Raw genomic sequence first — 24,153 nt, 5'->3', positions numbered from 1 at the left:
AGGAGTGTGTGTGGGGTCGTAGGAGTGTGTGTGGGGTCGCAGGAGTGTGTGTGGGGTTGTAGGAGTGTGTGTGGGGTCGTAGGAGTGTGTGTGGGGTCGCAGGAGTGTGTGTGGGGTTGTAGGAGTGTGTGTGGGGTCGTAGGAGTGTGTGTGGGGTCGCAGGAGTGTGTGTGGGGTCGCAGGAGTGTGTGTGGGGTTGTAGGAGTGTGTGTGGGGTCGTAGGAGTGTGTGTGGGGTCGCAGGAGTGTGTGTGGGGTTGTAGGAGTGTGTGTGGGGTCGTAGGAGTGTGTGTGGGGTCGCAGGAGTGTGTGTGGGGTTGTAGGAGTGTGTGTGGGTGCAGATCATCCTCAAGCTGCTGTTACAAGATAACAGAACTGTTACAGAGCATTCACAGCGTTGAAGCATCCAGTTTACAATCAAAGTCTATGGGGCGTCCAGGGCGTCCAGCGTTTTTTTGGCCACATATTTTGAGCGCGCTTACGATCTATATACCGACTCCCATCCAAGCGACTAGTGTGAGCCCAGCTCAGCACATGCCACGGCAACAGATTCAAACTACTTTCCTGACCTTGGAAACAAAGGTCTGATCAGTGAGGCCCACCGAGGTCAAACTTGGTCTAAATGGAAGGAAGAGTTCTGTAACACCTGAAACCCATCGTCACTGCCAAAGATGGACAGGTCAAACATGATGGAGAGCCACACTCTCCAGGACCTGATTCACCTGATCCACCGATTCCTGTTTGCAAAACCTTCAGCTGCTGTGAAACCACCTCGCAAATATGTTGTATGTATGTGTTTATTCTAAAAGTCCTGTTAAGCTAAAGTAATGCATTAAAAAAAATGTCTTTAATGTTAAGAGCAAGTTTAATTACTACAGTTCCATGTAGACATTGGAACCACTGCATGTATGAACCTGCTACTACAGGGTTCCCTGACCGGGCTGTAATGTAATGGCACTGTTTTCAGTGCAATATTAATGCAGTGGAAACACAAATGCACTTCTTGTTGCACTTAAACACAAGAAATAGCGCTGTTTGTTATGTACCACATAAATAAAGCTTATACACTTTAATGGAGATAACATGGCATAACACGACAGTTACGCACCTGTAATAAAGTTATGTTCATAGATCCATGTTCTCACTGTCGTCTGCTGGAGGAACACACTTACAGGAGCTGCACTTTCAATTACAATTTAATCATTTTTGACAAAATACGTTTCTGTAATAAATAGTTGTATTATAGTAGCCTAGTAACGGTGTAAGGAAACACAATAATGATCAATGCTTGCGTCCAGGTGGTGCACTGACATCTCGTTTTATATAGTTATTCATAAAATACAGACCAGTCAATGCAGGTTAATTCATATTCATATTCATATTTCAGAGACAGACACAGATAGAGTTCTCCATTATTACAACCACAGATATATAATTATATGTCATTTTAAAGACTTAATCTAGACATTTTCTTGGCTTTTCTGTAATAGAAATTCTCTTCTCTCACAACCACAAGATGGCTGCCGTGGTTGCCATGGTAACGCATCCCATGACTCTCTAGCTTTCTTCTTTGGTTGGAGGAAGTGAAGTTTCCGCATTCTCCGTGCGCTCGTAGAGTCGTGTCCGCACTCGTCTCCCGCAGACAGGCGAGCCCAGTGCGCCCCGCAACGGACCAGACCGACCCGGACCAGACCGGACCGCACCGGACCAGACCGGACCGCACCGGACCAGACCTGGCCGCGGACCCCGCGTGTGTCCGGCCTGTGGTCACTCCGACACGTCTGACGGTGTTTGATCATCTCCCGAGAGAAGAGAAAGTCCTCCAGCCGCACACGCGTCATTACTCCCGCAGGTAACAACACACACACAACAACAACAACAACAACACACACACACACACACACACACACAACAACAACACACACACACACACCCGCACACACAACAACACACACACACACACACAACAACAACACACACACACACCCGCACACACAACAACACACACACACACACACACACAACAACAACACACACACACACACACCCGCACACACAACAACACACACACACACACACACACACCCAACAACAACACACACACACGCACGCACACACACACCCAACAACAACACACACACACGCACCCGCACACACAACAACACACACACACACACACCCAACAACAACACACACACACGCACCCGCACACACAACAACACACACACACACACACACACACACCCAACAACAACACACACACACGCACGCACACACACACACACGCACACACACACACACACACACACACACCCGCACACACAACAACAACACACACACACACTCACACACCTGCTGCTGTTTCCTCAGAACCTTTATTAAAGCCGCTTGTTTCTCTGGAAACTTAATGAATAATATTTAGTTTTCGACCAAACGAGTCTTTACTGTATTTACATATTTACATATTTACATATTTATCATTTTCCTTTCATTTCTAACACTATTTCTTTCATAAAACAAATGACATTGTCTGTTCTTATTTGGATGTGTTAAACTCTGATGCAACATTTGTTCTGCTCTTGTTTGTTTTAAAGCCGTTTATTTGGTTCCACATTGTGTGCAGAGGTCATTGTGCTTCATGGCTCTTAAAGTCTATACGACATGTGCAGAGGTCATTGTGCTTCATGGCTCTTAAAGTCTATACGACATGTGCAGAGGTCATTGTGCTTCATGGCTCTTAAAGTCTATACGACATGTGCAGAGGTCATTGTGCTTCATGGCTCTTAAAGTCTATACGACATGTGCAGAGGTCATTGTGCTTCATGGCTCTTAAAGTCTATACGACATGTGCAGAGGTCATTGTGCTTCATGGCTCCTAAAGTCTATACGACATGTGCAGAGGTCATTGTGCTTCATGGCTCTTAAAGTCTATACGACATGTGCAGAGGTCATTGTGCTTCATGGCTCTTAAAGTCTATACGACATGTGCAGAGGTCATTGTGCTTCATGGCTCTTAAAGTCTATACGACATGTGCAGAGGTCATTGTGCTTCATGGCTCCTAAAGTCTATACGACATGTGCAGAGGTCATTGTGCTTCATGGCTCCTAAAGTCTATACGACATGTGCAGAGGTCATTGTGCTTCATGGCTCTTAAAGTCTATACGACATGTGCAGAGGTCATTGTGCTTCATGGCTCTTAAAGTCTATACGACATGTGCAGAGGTCATTGTGCTTCATGGCTCCTAAAGTCTATACGACATGTGCAGAGGTCATTGTGCTTCATGGCTCCTAAAGTCTATACGACATGTGCAGAGGTCATTGTGCTTCATGGCTCCTAAAGTCTATACGACATGTGCAGAGGTCATTGTGCTTCATGGCTCCTAAAGTCTATACGACATTCTACAACTGTTATGTAGCAACACAAGCGCCATTTAAACCATCCAATATTCAGGATTTGACAAATAATTGCACGTGATGTACATTTATTTTGTTAAATTATCATAAAAATGTGGACATTGCAAAATATCTGCATTTTTATGGAATGGCACGTTTTGATGACATAAAACTCACAAACTGCAACTTAACTCATGAAAAACTATGATCATTATTCACCACAAGGACATCATCATAATCACTACAACATGACATAAGTGTGTGAAGTGTGTCATGAATGAACTCTGTTATAATGTAATATTTATGTCATTTACATATTACATAACTATTACATGATATTACTTATGTAATTTACTTATTACATAACTATTACATGATAATAGTTACGTCATTTACATATTACATAATTATTACATGATAATAGTTACGTCATTTACATATTACATAATTATTACATGATAATAGTTACGTCATTTACATATTACATAATTATTACATGATAATAGTTACGTCATTTACATATTACATAACTATTACATGATAATAGTTATGTCATTTACATATTACATAATTATTACATGATAATAGTTACGTCATTTACATATTACATAATTATTACATGATAATAGTTACGTCATTTACATATTACATAACTATTACATGATAATAATGATAATAGCTGTGACCGCGACGTGACTCATGACAGTTCTATAAATGTGACTCTTGTTCATATTCTGACACTAATAATGTCCAGCATGTTACACTTTTGGAGGACAAAAGGTTTTCCTCAGATGACACCCGTCCCAGTATGTCTTGTCTCTTGGCGTCTCTTGGTTTCTTCTGGAGACATGGTCAGTGCCAGTCCCTGTATGTCTTGTCTCTTGGCGTCTCTTGGTTTCTTCTGGAGACATGGTCAGTACCAGTCCCTGTATGTCTTGTCTCTTGGCGTCTCTTGGTGTCTTCCGGAGACATGGTCAGTACCAGTCCCAGTATGTCTTGTCTCTTGGCGTCTCTTGGTTTTTTCCGGAGACATGGTCAGTACCAGTCCCAGTATGTCTTGTCTCTTGGCGTCTCTTGGTGTCTTCTGGAGACATGGTCAGTACCAGTCCCTGTATGTCTTGTCTCTTGGCGTCTCTTGGTTTCTTCTGGAGACATGGTCAGTACCAGTCCCTGTATGTCTTGTCTCTTGGCGTCTCTTGGTTTCTTCTGGAGACATGGTCAGTACCAGTCCCTGTATGTCTTGTCTCTTGGCGTCTCTTGGTGTCTTCCGGAGACATGGTCAGTGCCAGTCCCTGTATGTCTTGTCTCTTGGTTTCTTCCAGAGACATGGTCAGTACCAGTCCCTGTATGTCTTGTCTCTTGGCGTCTCTTGGTGTCTTCTGGAGACATGGTCAGTACCAGTCCCAGTATGTCTTGTCTCTTGGCGTCTCTTGGTTTCTTCTGGAGACATGGTCAGTACCAGTCCCTGTATGTCTTGTCTCTTGGCGTCTCTTGGTGTCTTCTGGAGACATGGTCAGTACCAGTCCCTGTATGTCTTGTCTCTTGGCGTCTCTTGGTGTCTTCTGGAGACATGGTCAGTACCAGTCCCTGTATGTCTTGTCTCTTGGCGTCTCTTGGTGTCTTCTGGAGACATGGTCAGTGCCAGTCCCTGTATGTCTTGTCTCTTGGCGTCTCTTGGTTTCTTCTGGAGACATGGTCAGTACCAGTCCCTGTATGTCTTGTCTCTTGGCGTCTCTTGGTGTCTTCTGGAGACATGGTCAGTGCCAGTCCCTGTATGTCTTGTCTCTTGGCGTCTCTTGGTTTCTTCTGGAGACATGGTCGGTACCAGTCCCTGTATGTCTTGTCTCTTGGCGTCTCTTGGTTTCTTCTGGAGACATGGTCAGTGCCAGTCCCTGTATGTCTTGTCTCTTGGCGTCTCTTGGTTTCTTCTGGAGACATGGTCAGTACCAGTCCCTGTATGTCTTGTCTCTTGGCGTCTCTTGGTGTCTTCCGGAGACATGGTCAGTACCAGTCCCAGTATGTCTTGTCTCTTGGCGTCTCTTGGTTTTTTCCGGAGACATGGTCAGTACCAGTCCCAGTATGTCTTGTCTCTTGGCGTCTCTTGGTTTCTTCTGGAGACATGGTCAGTACCAGTCCCTGTATGTCTTGTCTCTTGGCGTCTCTTGGTTTCTTCTGGAGACATGGTCAGTACCAGTCCCTGTATGTCTTGTCTCTTGGTTTCTTCCAGAGACATGGTCAGTACCAGTCCCTGTATGTCTTGTCTCTTGGCGTCTCTTGGTGTCTTCTGGAGACATGGTCAGTACCAGTCCCAGTATGTCTTGTCTCTTGGCGTCTCTTGGTTTCTTCTGGAGACATGGTCAGTACCAGTCCCTGTATGTCTTGTCTCTTGGCGTCTCTTGGTGTCTTCTGGAGACATGGTCAGTACCAGTCCCTGTATGTCTTGTCTCTTGGCGTCTCTTGGTGTCTTCTGGAGACATGGTCAGTGCCAGTCCCTGTATGTCTTGTCTCTTGGCGTCTCTTGGTTTCTTCTGGAGACATGGTCAGTACCAGTCCCAGTATGTCTTGTCTCTTGGCGTCTCTTGGTTTCTTCTGGAGACATGGTCAGTACCAGTCCCTGTATGTCTTGTCTCTTGGCGTGTCTTGGTTTCTTCCGGAGACATGGTCAGTACCAGTCCCTGTATGTCTTGTCTCTTGGCGTCTCTTGGTGTCTTCCGGAGACATGGTCAGTGCCAGTCCCTGTATGTCTTGTCTCTTGGCGTCTCTTGGTTTCTTCCGGAGACATGGTCAGTACCAGTCCCAGTATGTCTTGTCTCTTGGCGTCTCTTGGTTTCTTCTGGAGACATGGTCAGTACCAGTCCCTGTATGTCTTGTCTCTTGGCGTCTCTTGGTTTCTTCTGGAGACATGGTCAGTACCAGTCCCTGTATGTCTTGTCTCTTGGCGTCTCTTGGTGTCTTCTGGAGACATGGTCAGTGCCAGTCCCTGTATGTCTTGTCTCTTGGCGTCTCTTGGTGTCTTCCGGAGACATGGTCAGTACCAGTCCCTGTATGTCTTGTCTCTTGGTGTCTCTTGGTGTCTCTTGGTGTCTCTTGGTGTCTCTTGGTGTCTCTTGGTGTCTCTTGGTGTCTTCTGTGTCGTTGCCTGTGGAGTATTTCTTGATTGCAAAAGGAGTTACTGAATGTTACTTCCGTCTTAAATTCCTCGGTGGCGTCACTCATTGTTTTACTCTTGATGTAGATCTCTGGCTCTTGTCGTCTGTTTCCTCCTGAAGCTTGTCTTTGTCCTCTCGTCCTCATGGCTCCTCCTCGTCCTCATGGCTCCTCCTCTTCCTCATGGCTCCTCCTCGTCCTCATGGCTCCTCCTCGTCCTCATGGCTCCTCCTCTTCCTCATGGCTCCTCCTCGTCCTCATGGCTCCTCCTCTTCCTCATGGCTCCTCCTCGTCCTCATGGCTCCTCCTCGTCCTCATGGCTCCTCCTCTTCCTCATGGCCCCTCCTCTTCCTCATGGCTCCTCCTCGTCCTCATGGCTCCTCCTCTTCCTCATGGCCCCTCCTCTTCCTCATGGCCCCTCCTCTTCCTCATGGCTCCTCCTCTTCCTCATGGCTCCTCCTCGTCCTCATGGCTCCTTCTCTTCCTCATGGCTCCTCCTCTTCCTCATGGCTCCTCCTCTTCCTCATGGCCCCTCCTCTTCCTCATGGCTCCTCCTCTTCCTCATGGCCCCTCCTCTTCCTCATGGCTCCTCCTCTTCCTCATGGCTCCTCCTCGTCCTCATGGCTCCTCCTCTTCCTCATGGCCCCTCCTCTTCCTCATGGCTCCTCCTCGTCCTCATGGCTCCTCCTCTTCCTCATGGCCCCTCCTCTTCCTCATGGCCCCTCCTCTTCCTCATGGCGCCTCCTCGTCCTCATGGCTCCTCCTCTTCCTCATGGCTCCTCCTCGTCCTCATGGCCCCTCCTCTTCCTCATGGCCCCTCCTCTTCCTCATGGCCCCTCCTCTTCCTCATGGCTCCTCCTCTTCCTCATGGCCCCTCCTCGTCCTCATGGCTCCTCCTCTTCCTCATGGCCCCTCCTCGTCCTCATGGCTCCTCCTCGTCCTCATGGCTCCTCCTCTTCCTCATGGCTCCTCCTCTTCCTCATGGCCCCTCCTCTTCCTCATGGCCCCTCCTCTTCCTCATGGCCCCTCCTCGTCCTCATGGCTCCTCCTCTTCCTCATGGCTCCTCCTCTTCCTCATGGCCCCTCCTCTTCCTCATGGCTCCTCCTCTTCCCCATGGCTCCTCCTCTTCCTCATGGCCCCTCCTCTTCCTCATGGCCCCTCCTCTTCCTCATGGCCCCTCCTCTTCCTCATGGCTCCTCCTCTTCCTCATGGCTCCTCCTCTTCCTCATGGCTCCTCCTCTTCCTCATGGCCCCTCCTCTTCCTCATGGCTCCTCCTCTTCCTCATGGCCCCTCCTCTTCCTCATGGCTCCTCCTCTTCCTCATGGCCCCTCCTCTTCCTCATGGCTCCTCCTCTTCCTCATGGCCCCTCCTCTTCCTCATGGCTCCTCCTCTTCCTCATGGCCCCTCCTCTTCCTCATGGCTCCTCCTCTTCCTCATGGCCCCTCCTCTTCCTCATGGCTCCTCCTCTTCCCCATGGCTCCTCCTCTTCCTCATGGCCCCTCCTCTTCCTCATGGCCCCTCCTCTTCCTCATGGCCCCTCCTCTTCCTCATGGCTCCTCCTCTTCCTCATGGCTCCTCCTCTTCCTCATGGCTCCTCCTCTTCCTCATGGCCCCTCCTCTTCCTCATGGCTCCTCCTCTTCCTCATGGCCCCTCCTCTTCCTCATGGCTCCTCCTCTTCCTCATGGCCCCTCCTCTTCCTCATGGCTCCTCCTCTTCCTCATGGCTCCTCCTCTTCCTCATGGTTCCTCCTCTTCTCCTGTCATGTGCCGCTGTGGGCTCTGGTCTGCAAACCTCACTTTTTCATGAAGAAACCATATGTATCATCTTTTGCGCTTAAAAAGTACAAGTTTATTACTGTGTATTGTTAAGTTATTACTTAATAGTGAAGTACAAAAATGTGTGCAATGTTTTATAAGTCGAATAAAGAAGAAAAACATAACCACCGTGCTGAATATGACTGTAGTGAATATTACTTCAGACGGTGCAGACCTCCAGAGAAAATACATTTTACACGGACTAAAAAGCTGTTTTCGGACCGTCCAGGGATTGTGTTCAGTGTTGACTTGTTTGGTCAGGAGAACATCTGGCACCAGTAGGAGGCCGGTCCCTGAGTTGTGTTTTAGCAGCGAGACTTTTCCCTCGCTCTCCATTTAAACCAATGGAGTTCCCTCTGGACTGGAAGTGAGATTGTTGTAAATGATTATTAAGTAACCCAAAACTCGACCTTAAACATTTTATCGCATATTTACTGGCCGTACGTTTCGAGAATGTCAAATTGTGAGAGAAAATCCAAAAGCTGCGGGAAAAAAATCGTCTGTGATATGAAAATCACTCGTTTTACCCAGGGACACGTCCATGTTTGCAGATGCTCATATTTGGTCAGCGTGCAGAGCGGCTGGGTCAGCACTAGATCATACACCCCTAACTCACGGAAGTCAGTATGAGTTAGGAGTGTATGATCTAGTGCTGACCCACTGGCTGCTGTGGCGACAGGCCCGCCCGGGGCAGCAGCGCTGGAGATATTTTGCGTGACGGTCAAAAAGTGCTCACATCACGTAGTGACGATAAGAAAAAGAGTGCGACGCCGACACCGGCGGCGGTCACGGGTTCGATCGCCACTTTCAAAGTTTCAACTACTGCTGGAAACGCCTTTAGCAAGTGATGCATGTGGTCAACGAGACTCCTAAGTACGACTGGCACTTACAAGCAAGAGTGGATCTACAGCTCATCGAACACGCGCAGGGAAAACTGTCCAAGACTTATTTGAGGCGCTGCATTGGCCTAAACACACTGCACAGCGTTTAGGTGCGTCAGCGCTCAAAACCACTGCCACACTTCAACATGAGAGTGACGGCTCAAACCAGTAAATTGCTGGAGCAGAGAAACACATGTGCAGAGGCTGAGGCTTTAAAATAAATAAAAACAAGAAACAGGAGCCAAACACAAGACCAAAGAGCAGGACAAAGTAATACGATAAAATATTATAAAATATCGCCGCAAGCAGCAATGATGGGCATCGCTGCCACGCTGCCTGGCAACAGCACAGATTTGACAAAAGGTATTGAGGGTTTTCTACCAGATTGTGAAAGAAAATAACACAAAAAGCTTTGATATGTTGAAAGAATCCTTTTAATTGGAGGCGAGAGCGGGCGTCCGAAGCCGAGGGGAGAGCGGGCGTCCGAAGCCGAGGGGAGAGCGGGCGTCCGAAGCCGAGGGGAGAGCGGGCGTCCGAAGCCGAGGGGAGAGCGGGCGTCCGAAGCCGAGGGGAGAGCGGGCGTCCGAAGCCGAGGGGAGAGCGGGCGTCCGAAGCCGAGGGGAGAGCGGGCGTCCGAAGCCGAGGGGAGAGCGGGCGTCCGAAGCCGAGGGGAGAGCGGGCGTCCGAAGCCGAGGGGAGAGCGGGCGTCCGAAGCCGAGGGGAGAGCTGATATATTTTTCCAGAACCGATGGGGTCAGATCATCTGTCAGTTACACAGCACTGCATTTCCCATCATACATTTGGACATGGTTGTCCATCAAGGCCTTAAGTCGCATTGATCTCGTTTTGATTTCACATTATTATGTTGTTTTGTCACTTCCTTGTCTCCTCTGGTCAGTTTCATTTGAAGACTTTTGTCTCACTTACTGCTCAAGCTTGTAGCCTAAACTAACCGTCTGCTCAGTTATTTGTGATCAATCCTTATGAAACATGGGAATAAGAAGCTGTTTGTGTCTGTTCTAGAGTCTGTCAGTGAAGGTCCCGGATGGAAAGACTGCGAGTATTTACCCCTCCAGCAGTGAAGAGCGCCAGTGAACATGGCCCTCTTCAAACCAGCCAACGTGGAAGATTTCTATGAACTCGAAGAGGTTTTGGGAAGGTGAGAATCAGCTGAAACTTTACTGCTTATGTTTGGCCTCATTATTTGATATATTTTGCTTCTTTATAGTTCATTGTATATCCATACATTTGTCTCCAGTAGATTAGACTGTAACGGCCGCTCACTGGTCTCTCCAAACGAGCTGTAAAACAGCTGCAGTTCATCCAGAACGCTGCTGCTCGGGTCCTGATTAGAACCAGGAAGTACCACCACATTAGTCCTGACCAGAACCAGGAAGTACCATCACATTAGTCCTGTTCTCAGGTCTCTGCACTGCCCCCTGTGGCTCAGAGAAGAGACTTTAAAGCAGCTCTGCTTGTGTACAAGTCTCTCCATGGCCTAGCACCAAAGTACATCTTGGACATGTTAGTGCCATATGAACCATCTCAGACTGAGGACCTCAGGGACCGGCCTCCTGCTGGTGCCAGAGTCAGGACTAAACATGGAGCGGACTCCTGCTGGTGCCAGAGTCAGGACTAAACATGGACCGGCCTCCTGCTGGTGCCAGAGTCAGGAACATTCTTCCTGAAGATGTGAGACAGGTTCTTCTCTGACAATGTTCAAATCTAAGATAAAAACAGTTTTGTTTAGCTGTGTTTATGACTGAGAGGATTTTTCTTTGCACTTTTCTCTTTTATGTCTTAAATTGTTTCTGTAATTTCTTTGTGATTTTAATGCATTTTTCCTGCTGTGTTAACTTTGAATTGCCTCGTGTATGAAATGTGCTCTACAAATAAACTTGCCTTGTTGTATGTTGCACTGAATCACAAAAGCTTGTTGAATGTTCTTCGCTGACAATAGCAGTAAATCTTTTCTGATTCTGATACAGAATGTTTGTGCACTACTCTAAAAAGATCTGCATTTGAGGTTGTGCGTACTTTCCTGGTGCTTTTCCTCGGTCCGTTCGCACTGACACGTTTGTAACAAAGACCTTGATTTTGAGGGCCGTCCCTGTCCAAATAAATACGATCATGTCCTAATCTGTGCCCGACCCTGACACGTGCACTCAAAGAAGTAACTGGAGTTTGTTGGAGTTTTACAGCAGCATCAAAGCCTGATGGAGCTTCATATCTTGACATGTTTTTGTCTTTGACTCTTGTCTTTGCTGCAGCAGAAGCGTTTCCTCGTCCTGATCCACACATTCTCCCTCTCATTCTCTCAGGGAGGGCATCTGTGCCTCTCGTGCACCCTCCTCTGACCATGTGCATGTTTCTGTGTGTGAACATTCCTCACGCACGTCTCATTCAAACATTGCTGATCCATAAGCGTCTGAAGCACAGCCAGAAAATCGACTAAAAATACTTTGTCCAAATATTATTGAGTCACTTTAATGTGTATTTGTGATTCAATCTTTGATGCGACTGCTTCTGTCTGGAGCGTCTTCTCCTCCCTCTTTGTCCGAGTCGGTGAAACCCACTGATTATTGGCTCATGTTTAGTTAAAGGTGTGAATAGGGCGTGGTGTGGGTGGAGAGCACACAATGTTTTATGTGGCATATGATTCTTTTTGCCACTAGGAGTTCGAACTTGCTCAACAAAATTTCTACCCAATCTTTTATAAATGAAGCCTCTGTTCTGAGGAGAAGCCCATATTTTTGACAATACAAACAAATGTAATTGAATAAGACAGATCCGTTTAATGGCATAAAGATAGTTAGCGGAGCCTCCACCTGAAAAGTGACATAGAGCTCCTTTAATTCAATGTATTTGCAGTTGCCTTGGTGGGTGTCTCAGAGTTGAGTCATTGATCAATAATAGAGAAGCAGATTGAACAGGAATTAAGCAATTGTAACTGTCCCCCTGTTCTTCTATCTTTTATGTCCCAGAACACATAATAGTGGTGAGTCTCCTGGCAACCAGAATCCCTCCAACATTCAGCCCCGCCCTGTGAATAATGTGCACTTTGACATGGGGTTATATCCATGTTGTCCCCCTCCTCGCCTTGTGGGACCCCCACGTGTCTGAGATTATTCCTGTGTGATATAGATACAGATATATAGATCCATCTATCTATATATCTATCTAATCTCTTTTCTGTCAAATATATGGTATTGAATCTATTATTTAATTCATTTCATGTCATCTTTATTAAGGACACAAGTTGACAGATGTTACAGACAGTTAAAAAATAGAAACTAAAATCTTTCTTGGGGCCTGATTAAAACATGCCGAGGGCCACATCTTGCCCCTGTGGACACACATGCCCAAGTCTGGCCTAAGGGCAAAAAATAAATACAAAATAAAATATATATATATATATATATATATATATATATATATATATATATATATATATATATATATATATATATATATATATATATATATATATTTTAAATATTACTTTGCATATTTGGTGGGCCGGATTATAAAGACAAACGGGCTGTACCTGGCCTGTGGGCCGTAGTTTGCCCAGGTCTGGTTTATACAATGGCATCTGAAAAAAAATCAAATAGCTTTAAATGTTAATAGCCTATTGAGTCCAATTAAATGGTCAAAGATACTTGAGAAGATGAGAATGGAAAAAAATATTATATACTTACAAGAAACCCATTTAAATGACGGAGATGATCAAAAATGTACAACATTTGGTTTTATCAGACTTTACTTTTCCTTACGGGGCAAACAAAAGAGGGGAATGACCGTATTGACCACAAGCAGAATAGTTTTGAAAATCATTTTGAACACAAAGTCAAAGCTAATTTGTACTGGTCAAAGGGACTATTAATGGAAGTGAGTTACTTTGATACATGTGTTTTCTCCCACAGAAAGAGACCTGACTTTCTACGCTAACGTTTTTTGCTCTGATTACAAACCACTCTGAGGGATCCCTTTTCAGTGGAGTCAGCTGGAATGTACATGTTCAGCCGACATTAGATAGTCTCAAACTCACAGAGGACCGGTACATTTATAAATAATACATTTTGTAAATGAATACATAATGTAGGGTTGACTGATAATATACACATTATACACATTATACACATTGTACACCCACATAAGATGTATACTAGAATAGACTTTTTATCTTCAACAAAGACAAAAACATTACAGATGTAGACTTAGGTACAATAGATATATGTGATTATGCCCCATTTACATCCCTGTAGGTCTGGAACCAAACAAACAAGCCCACACCGCTCCCTCCTGAGAGTTTCTATTGGATTGTGGTCTGGAGACTAGAACTCTCCAGACCTTGATATGGTTCTTACGGAGCCACTTTTTTCTTATCCTGGCTGTGAACTTCAGGTCATTGTCATGACCAGCCATGACCCGTCTTCAAGCTCTGACTGAGGCTTGTTGCCCAAAATCTCACAATACATGGCCCCATTCATCCTCTCCTTAACACAGTGCAGCCGTCCTGTCCCCTGTGCAGTCGTCCTGTCCCCTGTGCAGTCGTCCTGTCCCCTGAGCAGTCGTCCTGTCCCCTGAGCAGTCGTCCTGTCCCCTGTGCAGTCGTCCTGTCCCCTGAGCAGTCGTCCTGTCCCCTGAGCAGTCGTCCTGTCCCCTGTGCAGTCGTCCTGTCCCCTGTGCAGTCGTCCTGTCCCCTGAGCAGCCGTCCTGTCCCCTGTTCAGTCGTCCTGTCCCCTGTTCAGTCGTCCTGTCCCCTGTGCAGTCGTCCTGTCCCCTGAGCAGCCGTCCTGTCCCCTGTTCAGTCGTCCTGTCCCCTGTGCAGTCGTCCTGTCCCCTGTGCAGTCGTCCTGTCCCCTGTGCAGTCGTCCTGTCCCCTGTGCAGTCGTCCTGTCCCCTGAGTAGTCGTCCTGTCCCCTGTGCAGTCGTCCTGTCCCCTGTGCAGTCGTCCTGTCCCCTGAGTAGTCGTCCTGTCCCCTGTGCAGTCGTCCTGTCCCCTGTGCAGTCGTCCTGTCCCCTGTGAAGTCGTCAGTAGAGATGGAGTTCTTGGGATAGTTCTCCTGCTTCCAAATAATAATATAATAAAATAATAATACCAAATAGTTCTATTTTGGTCTCGTCTGATCACGTGATTTTCTCACATGATCCTCTGGTTCAGTCCGATGGTCAAACTTCAGACGGGTCTGGACCTTCTGTGTGACGCATGATTTTAAACCGTGATGACGTAGTGTATTACAGATAGTGACCTTTGAACCTGAGGCCACAGCTCTCTTCAGGTCATTGACCTGCTCCTCCTGTAGTTCTGGGCTGATTCTTCACCTTCATCATGGTTAAGACCCCACGAGGTCAGATCTTGCATGGAGCTCCAGTCCGAGGGAGATTGATGGTCATCTTTAACCTCTTCAAACAGTAGCTCTTTGTTCACAAGCTGCTTACCAATTCCCCCTGACCCTTTCCAGCCTTGTGGTCTACTACCATGGCAGTGAGAGGAGTCTGACCGATTGTGGGGTGGACAGGGCTCTTTATGCAGCTGACGAGCTCAAACCGGTGCTTGGATTCTGTCTCTCACAGTGGAAATGCACCTAAATATATCACATCATTAAAAAGTGGGAGAACTGCTAAATCACAGGGTGTTAAAAAGGCTTGATTCATAAACACGCTCTTGGTCAAATAAGACTCCAGATTTCTTACTGCAGAACTGGAAGCTACACTGACATTGTCCAGTGACGATCTGCTTGGATAAAGAGTCTCGCAGAAGTTTGGGGCCTTGTACAATGACAAGCAGAGCATTAAGTGTTATTTCCTTCATGCTTAAGTCTGGCTCCTTGATTGGTCTGATCAGGTTTTATTGATCATTACAGCGTGTGCCGTCTGCAGAGCAGTGAAAGTTTATGTCATGCTTTCTGATCATGTTACATAAGAATATTCTATAGTTGACATGCTGCTCTGTGTCTCCCCCAGTGGCCACTTCGGGCAGGTGCGTCGAGTGCGTGAGCGCTCCTCCGGGCAGTTCTACGCCGCCAAGTTCCTCAAGGTGTTAAAGAACACGCGCAGCTTCCATGGACTGGACCGGAGCCAGGTGGAGCGTGAGATGTCCATCCTGCAGGCCCTCAAACATCCCAACATCGTGGCCCTCAAAGATCTGTTTGAGAGCCGCGAAGAAGTGGCCCTCATCCTGGAACTGTGAGTCCCACAGGGGCCCTCAACCTGACTTTAGGTTGAACAGCAATGGCCTTAAAAGAGCTGCTTTATTAAGGAGCACGCCTGAAATATGAGTTATCATGAGCTAGCATCATGAGCCAGCATGTAACGAGTTATCATGAGCTAGCATGTAACGAGTTATCATGAGCTAGCATGTAACAAGTTATTATGAGCTAGCATGTAACGAGTTATCATGAGCTAGCATGTAACGAGTTATCATGAGCTAGCATGTAACGAGTTATCATGAGCTAGCATGTAACGAGTTATCATGAGCTAGCATGTAACGAGTTATCATGAGCTAGCATGTAACGAGTTATCATGAGCTAGCATGTAACAAGTTATTATGAGCTAGCATGTAACGAGTTATCATGAGCTAGCATGTAACGAGTTATCATGAGCTAGCATGTAACGAGTTATCATGAGCTAGCATGTAACGAGTTATCATGAGCTAGCATGTAACGAGTTATCATGAGCTAGCATGTAACGAGTTATCATGAGCGAGCATGTAACGAGTTATCATGAGCGAGCATGTAACGAGTTATCATGAGCGAGCAGAGTTAGTCTCTGTTTCCGTAGATCTGGTCGTCGAGGCCCCCCCGCCCAGATCACACGGCCCCCTACGGATCCTCCTGTGGGAGGACGGCCCACGGGAGGACGGCCCCACGTCGGGCTGTGCCCGGTGGCTGTGGGGAAAGACCCGGCCACCGGGCGCTCGCCGTGGAGCACCCCCCCCCAGGCCTGGCTCCAGGCCCAATCTGGGTCACGTAACTGGCCTTGATCTTGTATTTACAGCATTAGCTGTTAATTAATAAATGCTGTCCCATTCATATAAATAAATAAACTAAATTAAACTGAACTTCCATAACAAAGATTTTGACGTTATACAGGCCTATAATGAATGTTTGGACACCTCTGGTTTAGAAAGAGTCCAGAGTTTGCCAGATGTAAATACGTGTGCATTTATATGTGGCTCTGTTTACTTTATATTTCTGTTGAAGGATGATGCAAAACTGTAACGACAGACATGTAAATGAACAGAACCATTTGCATGTGTGCTTGTGTATGTACAAGATGTGCTCTATTGTACAAACAGATTTGGGTGTAGTCATCTGGACCTGCCCACCAGGCGTGACCTCCTGACCTCTACAGTGGAACACTCCTGGACGAAGGAGGGATTACACCGATGTGTAGTACTAAAGTGTACTTAGTACTGTAGTACTAAAGTGTACTTAGTACTGTAGTACTAAACTAAAGTGTGTGTGTGCAGGATGAGCGGAGGAGAGCTGTTCGACTTCATCGCTGAGAAAGATGAGCTGCTGGAGTCGGAGGCCATCTTCTTCATGCATCAGATCCTGAACGGCCTGTCCTACATGCACGCGCAGCACATCGCACACTTCGATCTCAAGGTACACCACAAACAGTCCTGAATGCATCATGTCACATCACAAGCATGTCTGCATGAGGACTTCAGTGGTTTGAATCGGGACCGGAATCCGCCTTTTCGTAACATTGGCTCTAACGACTTGTGTCCTGAGCAGACTTGGCTCAGGCCAATCACACGGCATTTAGGGCACACGGGCAGGACTGGAACCAATCAGAGCTGCTTTGTGGTCAAAACAAAGTGGGCGGAAAAAAACCTGCAGAAAACCTGCACTCAGTGGCGCTTTTTACATTTGTGGACTGTGCTTTTCCGACCACTGGATTTAACACAATTTTGATTATTCTGCTTCTTCCGCTGTTGTATCAGTGTAAAGTATTTTATTACGTCCCGGCGGCTTTTGGCCAGAGACTAGCCGGATTGCTTCATGTGAAGAACTCAGAGTGAGACACGTGAATAATCGTGATCCTCTAACGCAGAAGAAGGACGAGGACCAGAGAGTTCCATCTCTTGTGTCCATGGTGTGAGTTTTAAGGCCCAGATCCATGGTTCTGAAGTCCAGCCTGTTACAGAGAGTTTCTAATACTTTGTTCACCTCAGACAGGACTAAACACGTGTGATGAACAGTATAAGCAGCACTTAGTATTTATAATAATAATATAATAGTGAGCACTTTGACACAGTGTTTAAAAACAAAAACTAAATTCCAACAGAACTTCCTGTGAATTTGTGGTTTTACTTATATTATATTTTCCCATTCTTCATCTGTCAAATTAAAGTGACCTTTTCTTTATGTATTTCTTGTTTGATCAGGGTCAAAGTGAATATAACTGTCAAATAAAGAGGGCAAAATGAAATAAATCAAGTAGTAAACGTCTTTATCCTACATCGCTTCTGATCAACGTGAATGTAAAAATAAAAAGATTCATTTCAGCAGAAGAGACATTTCCCAAATAAAAACAGGATTTGGACATTTTCTTCTTCACAGTTATTTTATGACTTGATGATTGATTTATACAATATAAATAAAATACATGTTTTTGACACTGGATTTCAGGATCATGTATTTGGGCCTCGGCTCCAGCCGTGGACAGAGTCATAGATATTTGGAATATTCACAAAGACAAATATGACACAAACTTAACCGATGATCGAGGACTGGACATATGGGACATATTATGGGACATGGACAAAAATCACATTTGCACTTAATCTGGAATAAATGGGACATTTATTTTGGACTTGGTCTTAGTCTTTTTTGTCTGTTTCTTTCATGTGTTTTAAGAAAAAATAATTATAATGTTACATGTGTCATATTTGTGTAAAATATGACTCTGTTTTCACTGAAAAGATTTAAATACAAAACCAAACCAAAGAAAGTCCTCTTGTCCTCACGTCCTCATGTCCTCTAGTCCTCTTGTCCTCATATCTTCATTTCCTCATGTCCTCTTGTCCTCTTGTCCTCTGGTCCTCATATCTTCATTTCCTCATGTCCTCTTGTCCTCTAGTCCTCTTGTCCTCATATCTTCATGTCCTCATGTCCTCTGGTCCTCATATCTTCATTTCCTCATGTCCTCTTGTCCTCTAGTCCTCTTGTCCTCATATCTTCATTTCCTCATGTCCTCTTGTCCTCTGGTCCTCATATCTTCATTTCCTCATGTCCTCTTGTCCTCTAGTCCTCTTGTCCTCATATCTTCATGTCCTCATGTCCTCTGGTCCTCATATCTTCATTTCCTCATGTCCTCTTGTCCTCTAGTCCTCACATCCTCTTGTCCTCACATCCTCTTGTCCTCATATCTTCATGTCCTCTTGTTCGCATGTACTCTTGTCCTCATATCTTCATGTCCTCTTGTCCTCATATCTTCATGTCCTTTTGTCTTCATGTCCTCTTGTCCTCATATCTTCATGTCCTCTTGTCCTCATATCTTCATGTCCTCATATCTTCATTTCCTCATGTCCTCTTGTCCTCTGGTCCTCATATCTTCATTTCCTCATGTCCTCTTGTCCTCTAGTCCTCTTGTCCTCATATCTTCATGTCCTCATGTCCTCTGGTCCTCATATCTTCATTTCCCCATGTCCTCTTGTCCTCTAGTCCTCTTGTCCTCATATCTTCATGTCCTCATGTCCTCTGGTCCTCATATCTTCATTTCCTCATGTCCTCTTGTCCTCTAGTCCTCATTGTCCTCTTGTGTGCAGCCGGAGAACATTATGCTGTCTGAGAAAGTCTCACAGCCCAATATCAAACTGATCGACTTCGGCCTGGCACAGCGCCTGGAGCCGGGACAGGAGTACCTGAGCACCAGCGGGACGCCCCAGTACATTGGTGAGTACCTCCACCCAGTACATTGGTGACCCCACACATGCCTGACTCCCCAGCCCCTATATATATATATATATATATATATATATATGCCTTGCCGTATATCTTGCCGTATATCTTGCCGTATATCTGCGTGTCTTTGTATTCTGTCGCTTATAAACTTCCTCTTTAAACTATTTTTTCACACAGCGTTTTGAAGTTTAAACTATAGAAAACATGTGTCCCTTGGACAGAGCTTCCACTGACGTCTTCTTCTACAGCGTGTCAAACGCTTGTGCTTCCTGCTGGAGTGCCCCCTGGTGGCAGTTTGTCAGTGTAAATCTATAAATTAGACGCACGTTATAATGAGCGCTAGGTTCAGAGCGCGGGAAGAAGAAGCGCCTTAAAGTCCCAAAGACACGGGACAAAACTGTTTGTTTTAACATGTGTTTTTTGATCCATTTGGAAATTGTGCACAATTCCAGACTTTGTCTTTTAAAATGTTTTTTGGTTTCCACTGTTAAAGTGTATATAATGTACATCCTCTACTTGTATAACACGCTGTTTGTCTTCACAGCTCCTGAGGTGATTAAGTCTGAGCCTCTGACCACGGCGGCAGACATGTGGTGAGTCACTTTTATTTAAGGCAAAACATTAAGAACCAATAATATTCACTCCATTGCTAGAGACAGTGGTCTTCTAAGATGAAGGGAGTGGACAAAAAACATTCTTTTATTCACAGGGAGATTGTTACTAAAACATGGACCTGAGTCCTTGAAAATGTATTTTAGTAAAACATTTAAAATCAGATGACAAAATCATGCATTTCATAAAGGTCCATAAGTTCAATTCAATTTATATTTATGACACGTATATGTATTTGTCTCGAAGGCGACAGTGAAAAACAGATTACAGTAAACAACGTTCAGAACACATCCTCTGTCCTGAGACCTCCTCCTCTGCAAGGGAGAACCACAGTGAAGGAGCGAGACCTTTAACTGTGGACGGACAAGGACTGACGTGTAAGACGGGTCATCCAAGCAGACGAAGAGTAGTTCATCTAGAGTAGAGAGCGTTCCTACATGTGAGAAAAACATGTGACGGCAGTAAACGGACACAAGTGAACTAAGATATGAAATGTTGTTCCTGGGGGAAGCAGAGGATCGTGCTTAAGCTGCCATACTTCCCCCAGCATACCCTATTTTCTGGACTATAAGTCGCACCAGCCAATGCACTGGAGTATGAAATGCCAAATAATATCACATATAAGTCGCTCTGTAGTAGTAGTAGTAGTAGTAGTAGTAGTAGTAGTAGTAGTAGTAGTAGTAGTAGTAGTAGTAGTAGTAGTAGTAGTAGTAGTAGCAGAAGCAGCAGCACCCCCCCCCCCCCCCCCCCCCCCCCCCCCGGACTATAAGGTGCGACTTATAGTCCGGAAAATACGGTGGTTGCTCCTGTGGCAGCGCAGCAGGGAAACTGTAGGTTTATATTTCTGTTCCTAACCGACCAACAGCTGACCAAAGAGGAACGTTTAATCCTGGTCTTAAATGAAGAGACTGTGTCTCTCACATGGACAGAAAGGTTAAATATATAAAGATGCTCACCTCTTGTTTGATTGTAGGGGCATTGGGGTCATAACCTACATTCTGTAAGTTACTATTTCTTTTATAAGAATGATTATGAAGTTAATTGTTAAAACATTGCATTTTTTCTTTACAATATCTGTTTGTCCATTCTCAGTCTGAGTGGACTGTCCCCGTTCCAAGGAGACACTGACGAAGAGACACTAAACAATGTGATCGATCTCAAGTATGAATTTGAGGAGGGGCCCTTCAAATCCACCAGTGACATGGCCAAGGACTTCATCCAGAAGCTGCTGCTGCCGACTGCAGGGTGAGTACATGTACTGCAGGGTGAGTACATGTACTGCAGGGTGAGTACATGTACTGCAGGGTGAGTACATGTACTGCAGGGTGAGTACATGTACTGCAGGGTGAGTACATGTACTGCAGGGTGAGTACATGTACTGCAGGGTGAGTACATGTACTGCAGGGTGAGTACATGTACTGCAGGGTGAGTACATGTACTGCATGTACTGCAGGGTGAGTACATGTACTGCAGGGTGAGTACATGTACTGCAGGGTGAGTACATGTACTGCAGGGTGAGTACATGTACTGCATGTACTGCAGGGTGAGTACATGTACTGCAGGGTGAGTACATGTACTGCAGGGTGAGTACATGTACTGCATGTACTGCAGGGTGAGTACATGTACTGCAGGGTGAGTACATGTACTGCAGGGTGAGTACATGTACTACAGGGTGAGTACATGTACTGCAGGGTGAGTACATGTACTGCATGTACTGCAGGGTGAGTACATGTACTGCAGGGTGAGTACATGTACTGCATGTACTGCAGGGTGAGTACATGTACTGCATGTACTGCAGGGTGAGTACATGTACTGCAGGGTGAGTACATGTACTGCAGGGTGAGTACATGTACTGCAGGGTGAGTACATGTACTGCAGGGTGAGTACATGTACTGCATGTACTGCAGGGTGAGTACATGTACTGCAGGGTGAGTACATGTACTGCAGGGTGAGTACATGTACTGCAGGGTGAGTACATGTACTGCAGGGTGAGTACATGTACTGCAGGGTGAGTACATGTACTGCATGTACTGCAGGGTGAGTACATGTACTGCAGGGTGAGTACATGTACTGCAGGGTGAGTACATGTACTGCAGGGTGAGTACATGTACTGCATGTACTGCAGGGTGAGTACATGTACTGCAGGTTGAGTACATGTACTGCATGTACTGCAGGGTGAGTACATGTACTGCAGGGTGAGTACATGTACTGCAGGGAGAGTACATGTACTGTAAAGTACTTTGTGTGAACCTGACAGAGGCTCTGACCTGACTTGACCTCTGTGTGCAGGGACAGGATGACTGCTGATGAGTGCCTGCTCCACCCCTGGATAAAGGTAAAAGTAACACTGTACACGAGTAACACACTGTACTCGAGTAACACACTGTACACGAGTAACACACTGTACTCGAGTAACACACTGTACACGAGTAACACACTGTACTCGAGTAACACACTGTACACGAGTAACACACTGTACTCGAGTAACACACAGGGGGATATCGTAACATGTGGGATGTTGACCATGTTACGCTCAGACGTGGCATCAGGTGTTTTCCTTCTTTCAGCCCATCACACGTAAACAGGTGGACAAGAGGAACAGATCCTCCATCAACATGAAAAACTTCAAGAGGTTTAATGCCAAAAGGAAATGGAAGGTACATGTCTCGTTATCATCAGTAATTGTATATTGTAATCACATTTCACCTTGACGTTGTGTCCCTCGTCCGTCCAGATGTCCCTGAACATGGTGCGGATGGTGCTCAGCCTCCGTCAGCGCAGGAGGACCAACACCGAGGCCGACCCGCTGCAGGTGACATGACATCAGGGTTTTCTCTGTGCACTAGGACCTGGAGCAGGAGGTGGACAGAGCCTTCTGCCCGAGAGTCGCTCAACGCTGTCCCTGACTTGTCTCTCCAGATGGCACTTGATGAAGCGATACGGTCTTTCATCAACTCCGTTCTTGCTGCTATTTCTAATGTTCTTGCGTGAACTGCTTCAAGCCCTTGAAGCCTGAGCCAGGTCTTCATTCAGTTTAGTCCCCTTCATTTCCCCTCTCATTGGTTGGGGCCGGGGTTCTGGGCGACCTTTAGAGATATAACTCATGTCTTGTTGGGGAGGTGCCCCACTTCACAAAGCAGCTTCCCACAGAGATCTGCCCCCTGGAAGAACCCAGCTTCATAGTCCCACTGAACAAGTTCACCCACTGTTCCAGCTTCAGCGTACATGCCTCAGGACACATGTGTTTGTACTTGTACCCGTGTGTTTGTACTTGTACCCATGAGTGTGTTCTGTTCCCACAGAGAGAGTGTGACAGCGACGTGGAGGACATGCAGGTCAAACCAGCTTCTTTACTGCGACGGCGCCTCAGCAGCTCCACTTAGAACGCCATTGAAACGTAACTACACCAGGACATTTGGTTTAAAGGAGCAAACATTTCATCTTTTTGACCAAGTCCTACTGGATTCCTCTCATTAGCTGACTTTCAGTTGTATTTTGTTCTATTTATGCATTCCCCACACCCAGAGTCTGTGCTGCGTTCTTAAAGTTCAGTTTCACATGATCCCGATGCTCTGTGATGTCATCATTCTGACTGTTGTAGACAGTCTGAACCTGTCTGTTATAAAAGTCATTTTAACATTGCATTTTGTTCAAAGTAATTGAAGTAATCTTGAATAGACTAAATACAAACAGAAACGTATCAAGATCAAATATCAGTCTTCTTTAAAGGAGCACTATGTCACTTTTCTGGGGGAGGTCCACATGGAGATGTTATTGCTTTGCCTAAAATGTTCCAGAGTATGTCATTAAACATGTCTGTGGAGAGGCAAGCCAATCACAGCAAGAAAGCAGCTTTTTGAAGGTGTTTTTCAGCAATTAAAACTAAATTGTATTTTAATAAATGCAAGATGAGAGAGTTAAATGCCGCACTGTGGAAATACTTGTCATATTTCGAATGACACATATTTGTATGTTCTCTCTATGTGTTTATTTATACCTTCATTTAACCAGGAGGAGCAACACCATCAACACAGCACAGAACATCCCAAAACACATCGTTCTAAAAAACGCTCTCAATCAAAGACATGGACTGACCATTGAGCAGCTTGGACTGACCATTGAGCATCTTGGACTGACCATTGAGCAGCTTGGACTGACCATTGAGCAGCTTGGACTGACCATTGAGCAGCTTGGACTGACCATTGAGCAGCTTGGACTGACCATTGAGCAGCTTGGACTTGAAGTAGGACTGATTTCTGACATGTGCATGTTTCCTTCTTTCCGTAGTTTTGAACATTCTCACACCAGTGGCATGTGAATGTGGTCAACAGGAGAAAACATCCACCTGTGAACTGCTGTTCACCACTCACAAGTGACCACGCC

The 24,153-nt window shown here is 45.9% G+C and overlaps 1 protein-coding gene across 1 annotated transcript; it reads left to right on the top strand.

Annotated features, from left to right (window-relative positions):
• The first annotated feature begins 1,622 nt into the window (after window positions 1-1,622).
• Window positions 1,623-24,153, top strand: LOC140361582 (death-associated protein kinase 2). Its single transcript, XM_072447303.1, has 13 exons — window positions 1,623-1,851; window positions 10,262-10,397; window positions 15,209-15,430; window positions 16,716-16,854; window positions 19,023-19,149; window positions 19,703-19,751; window positions 20,744-20,770; window positions 20,863-21,015; window positions 22,060-22,105; window positions 22,338-22,427; window positions 22,505-22,582; window positions 23,073-23,167; window positions 24,058-24,153. The coding sequence occupies exons 2-12, from the start codon at window positions 10,336-10,338 to the stop codon at window positions 23,151-23,153; spliced, it is 1,074 nt and encodes a 357-aa protein (XP_072303404.1). The 5' UTR covers window positions 1,623-1,851; window positions 10,262-10,335; the 3' UTR covers window positions 23,154-23,167; window positions 24,058-24,153.

This window comes from Eucyclogobius newberryi, unplaced genomic scaffold, assembly GCF_026437365.1.
Source record: "Eucyclogobius newberryi isolate DKJ021-1_F unplaced genomic scaffold, fEucNew1.0.hap1 SCAF_16, whole genome shotgun sequence".
Lineage (NCBI taxonomy): Eukaryota > Metazoa > Chordata > Actinopteri > Gobiiformes > Gobiidae > Eucyclogobius > Eucyclogobius newberryi.
The sequence above is the reverse complement of the archived record's forward strand: the minus strand, read 5'-3'. Positions and strand labels throughout refer to the sequence as shown.

Bases quoted from the DNA above. Each gene is read 5' to 3' on its own strand.
- LOC140361582 (XM_072447303.1), top strand. From the start codon at position 10,336: ATGGCCCTCTTCAAACCAGCCAACGTGGAAGATTTCTATGAACTCGAA. The intron at 22,106-22,337 runs GTAAAAGTAACA...TCCTTCTTTCAG, and splicing joins TGCTCCACCCCTGGATAAAG to CCCATCACACGTAAACAGGT. The intron at 22,583-23,072 runs GTGACATGACAT...CTGTTCCCACAG, and splicing joins CCGAGGCCGACCCGCTGCAG to AGAGAGTGTGACAGCGACGT.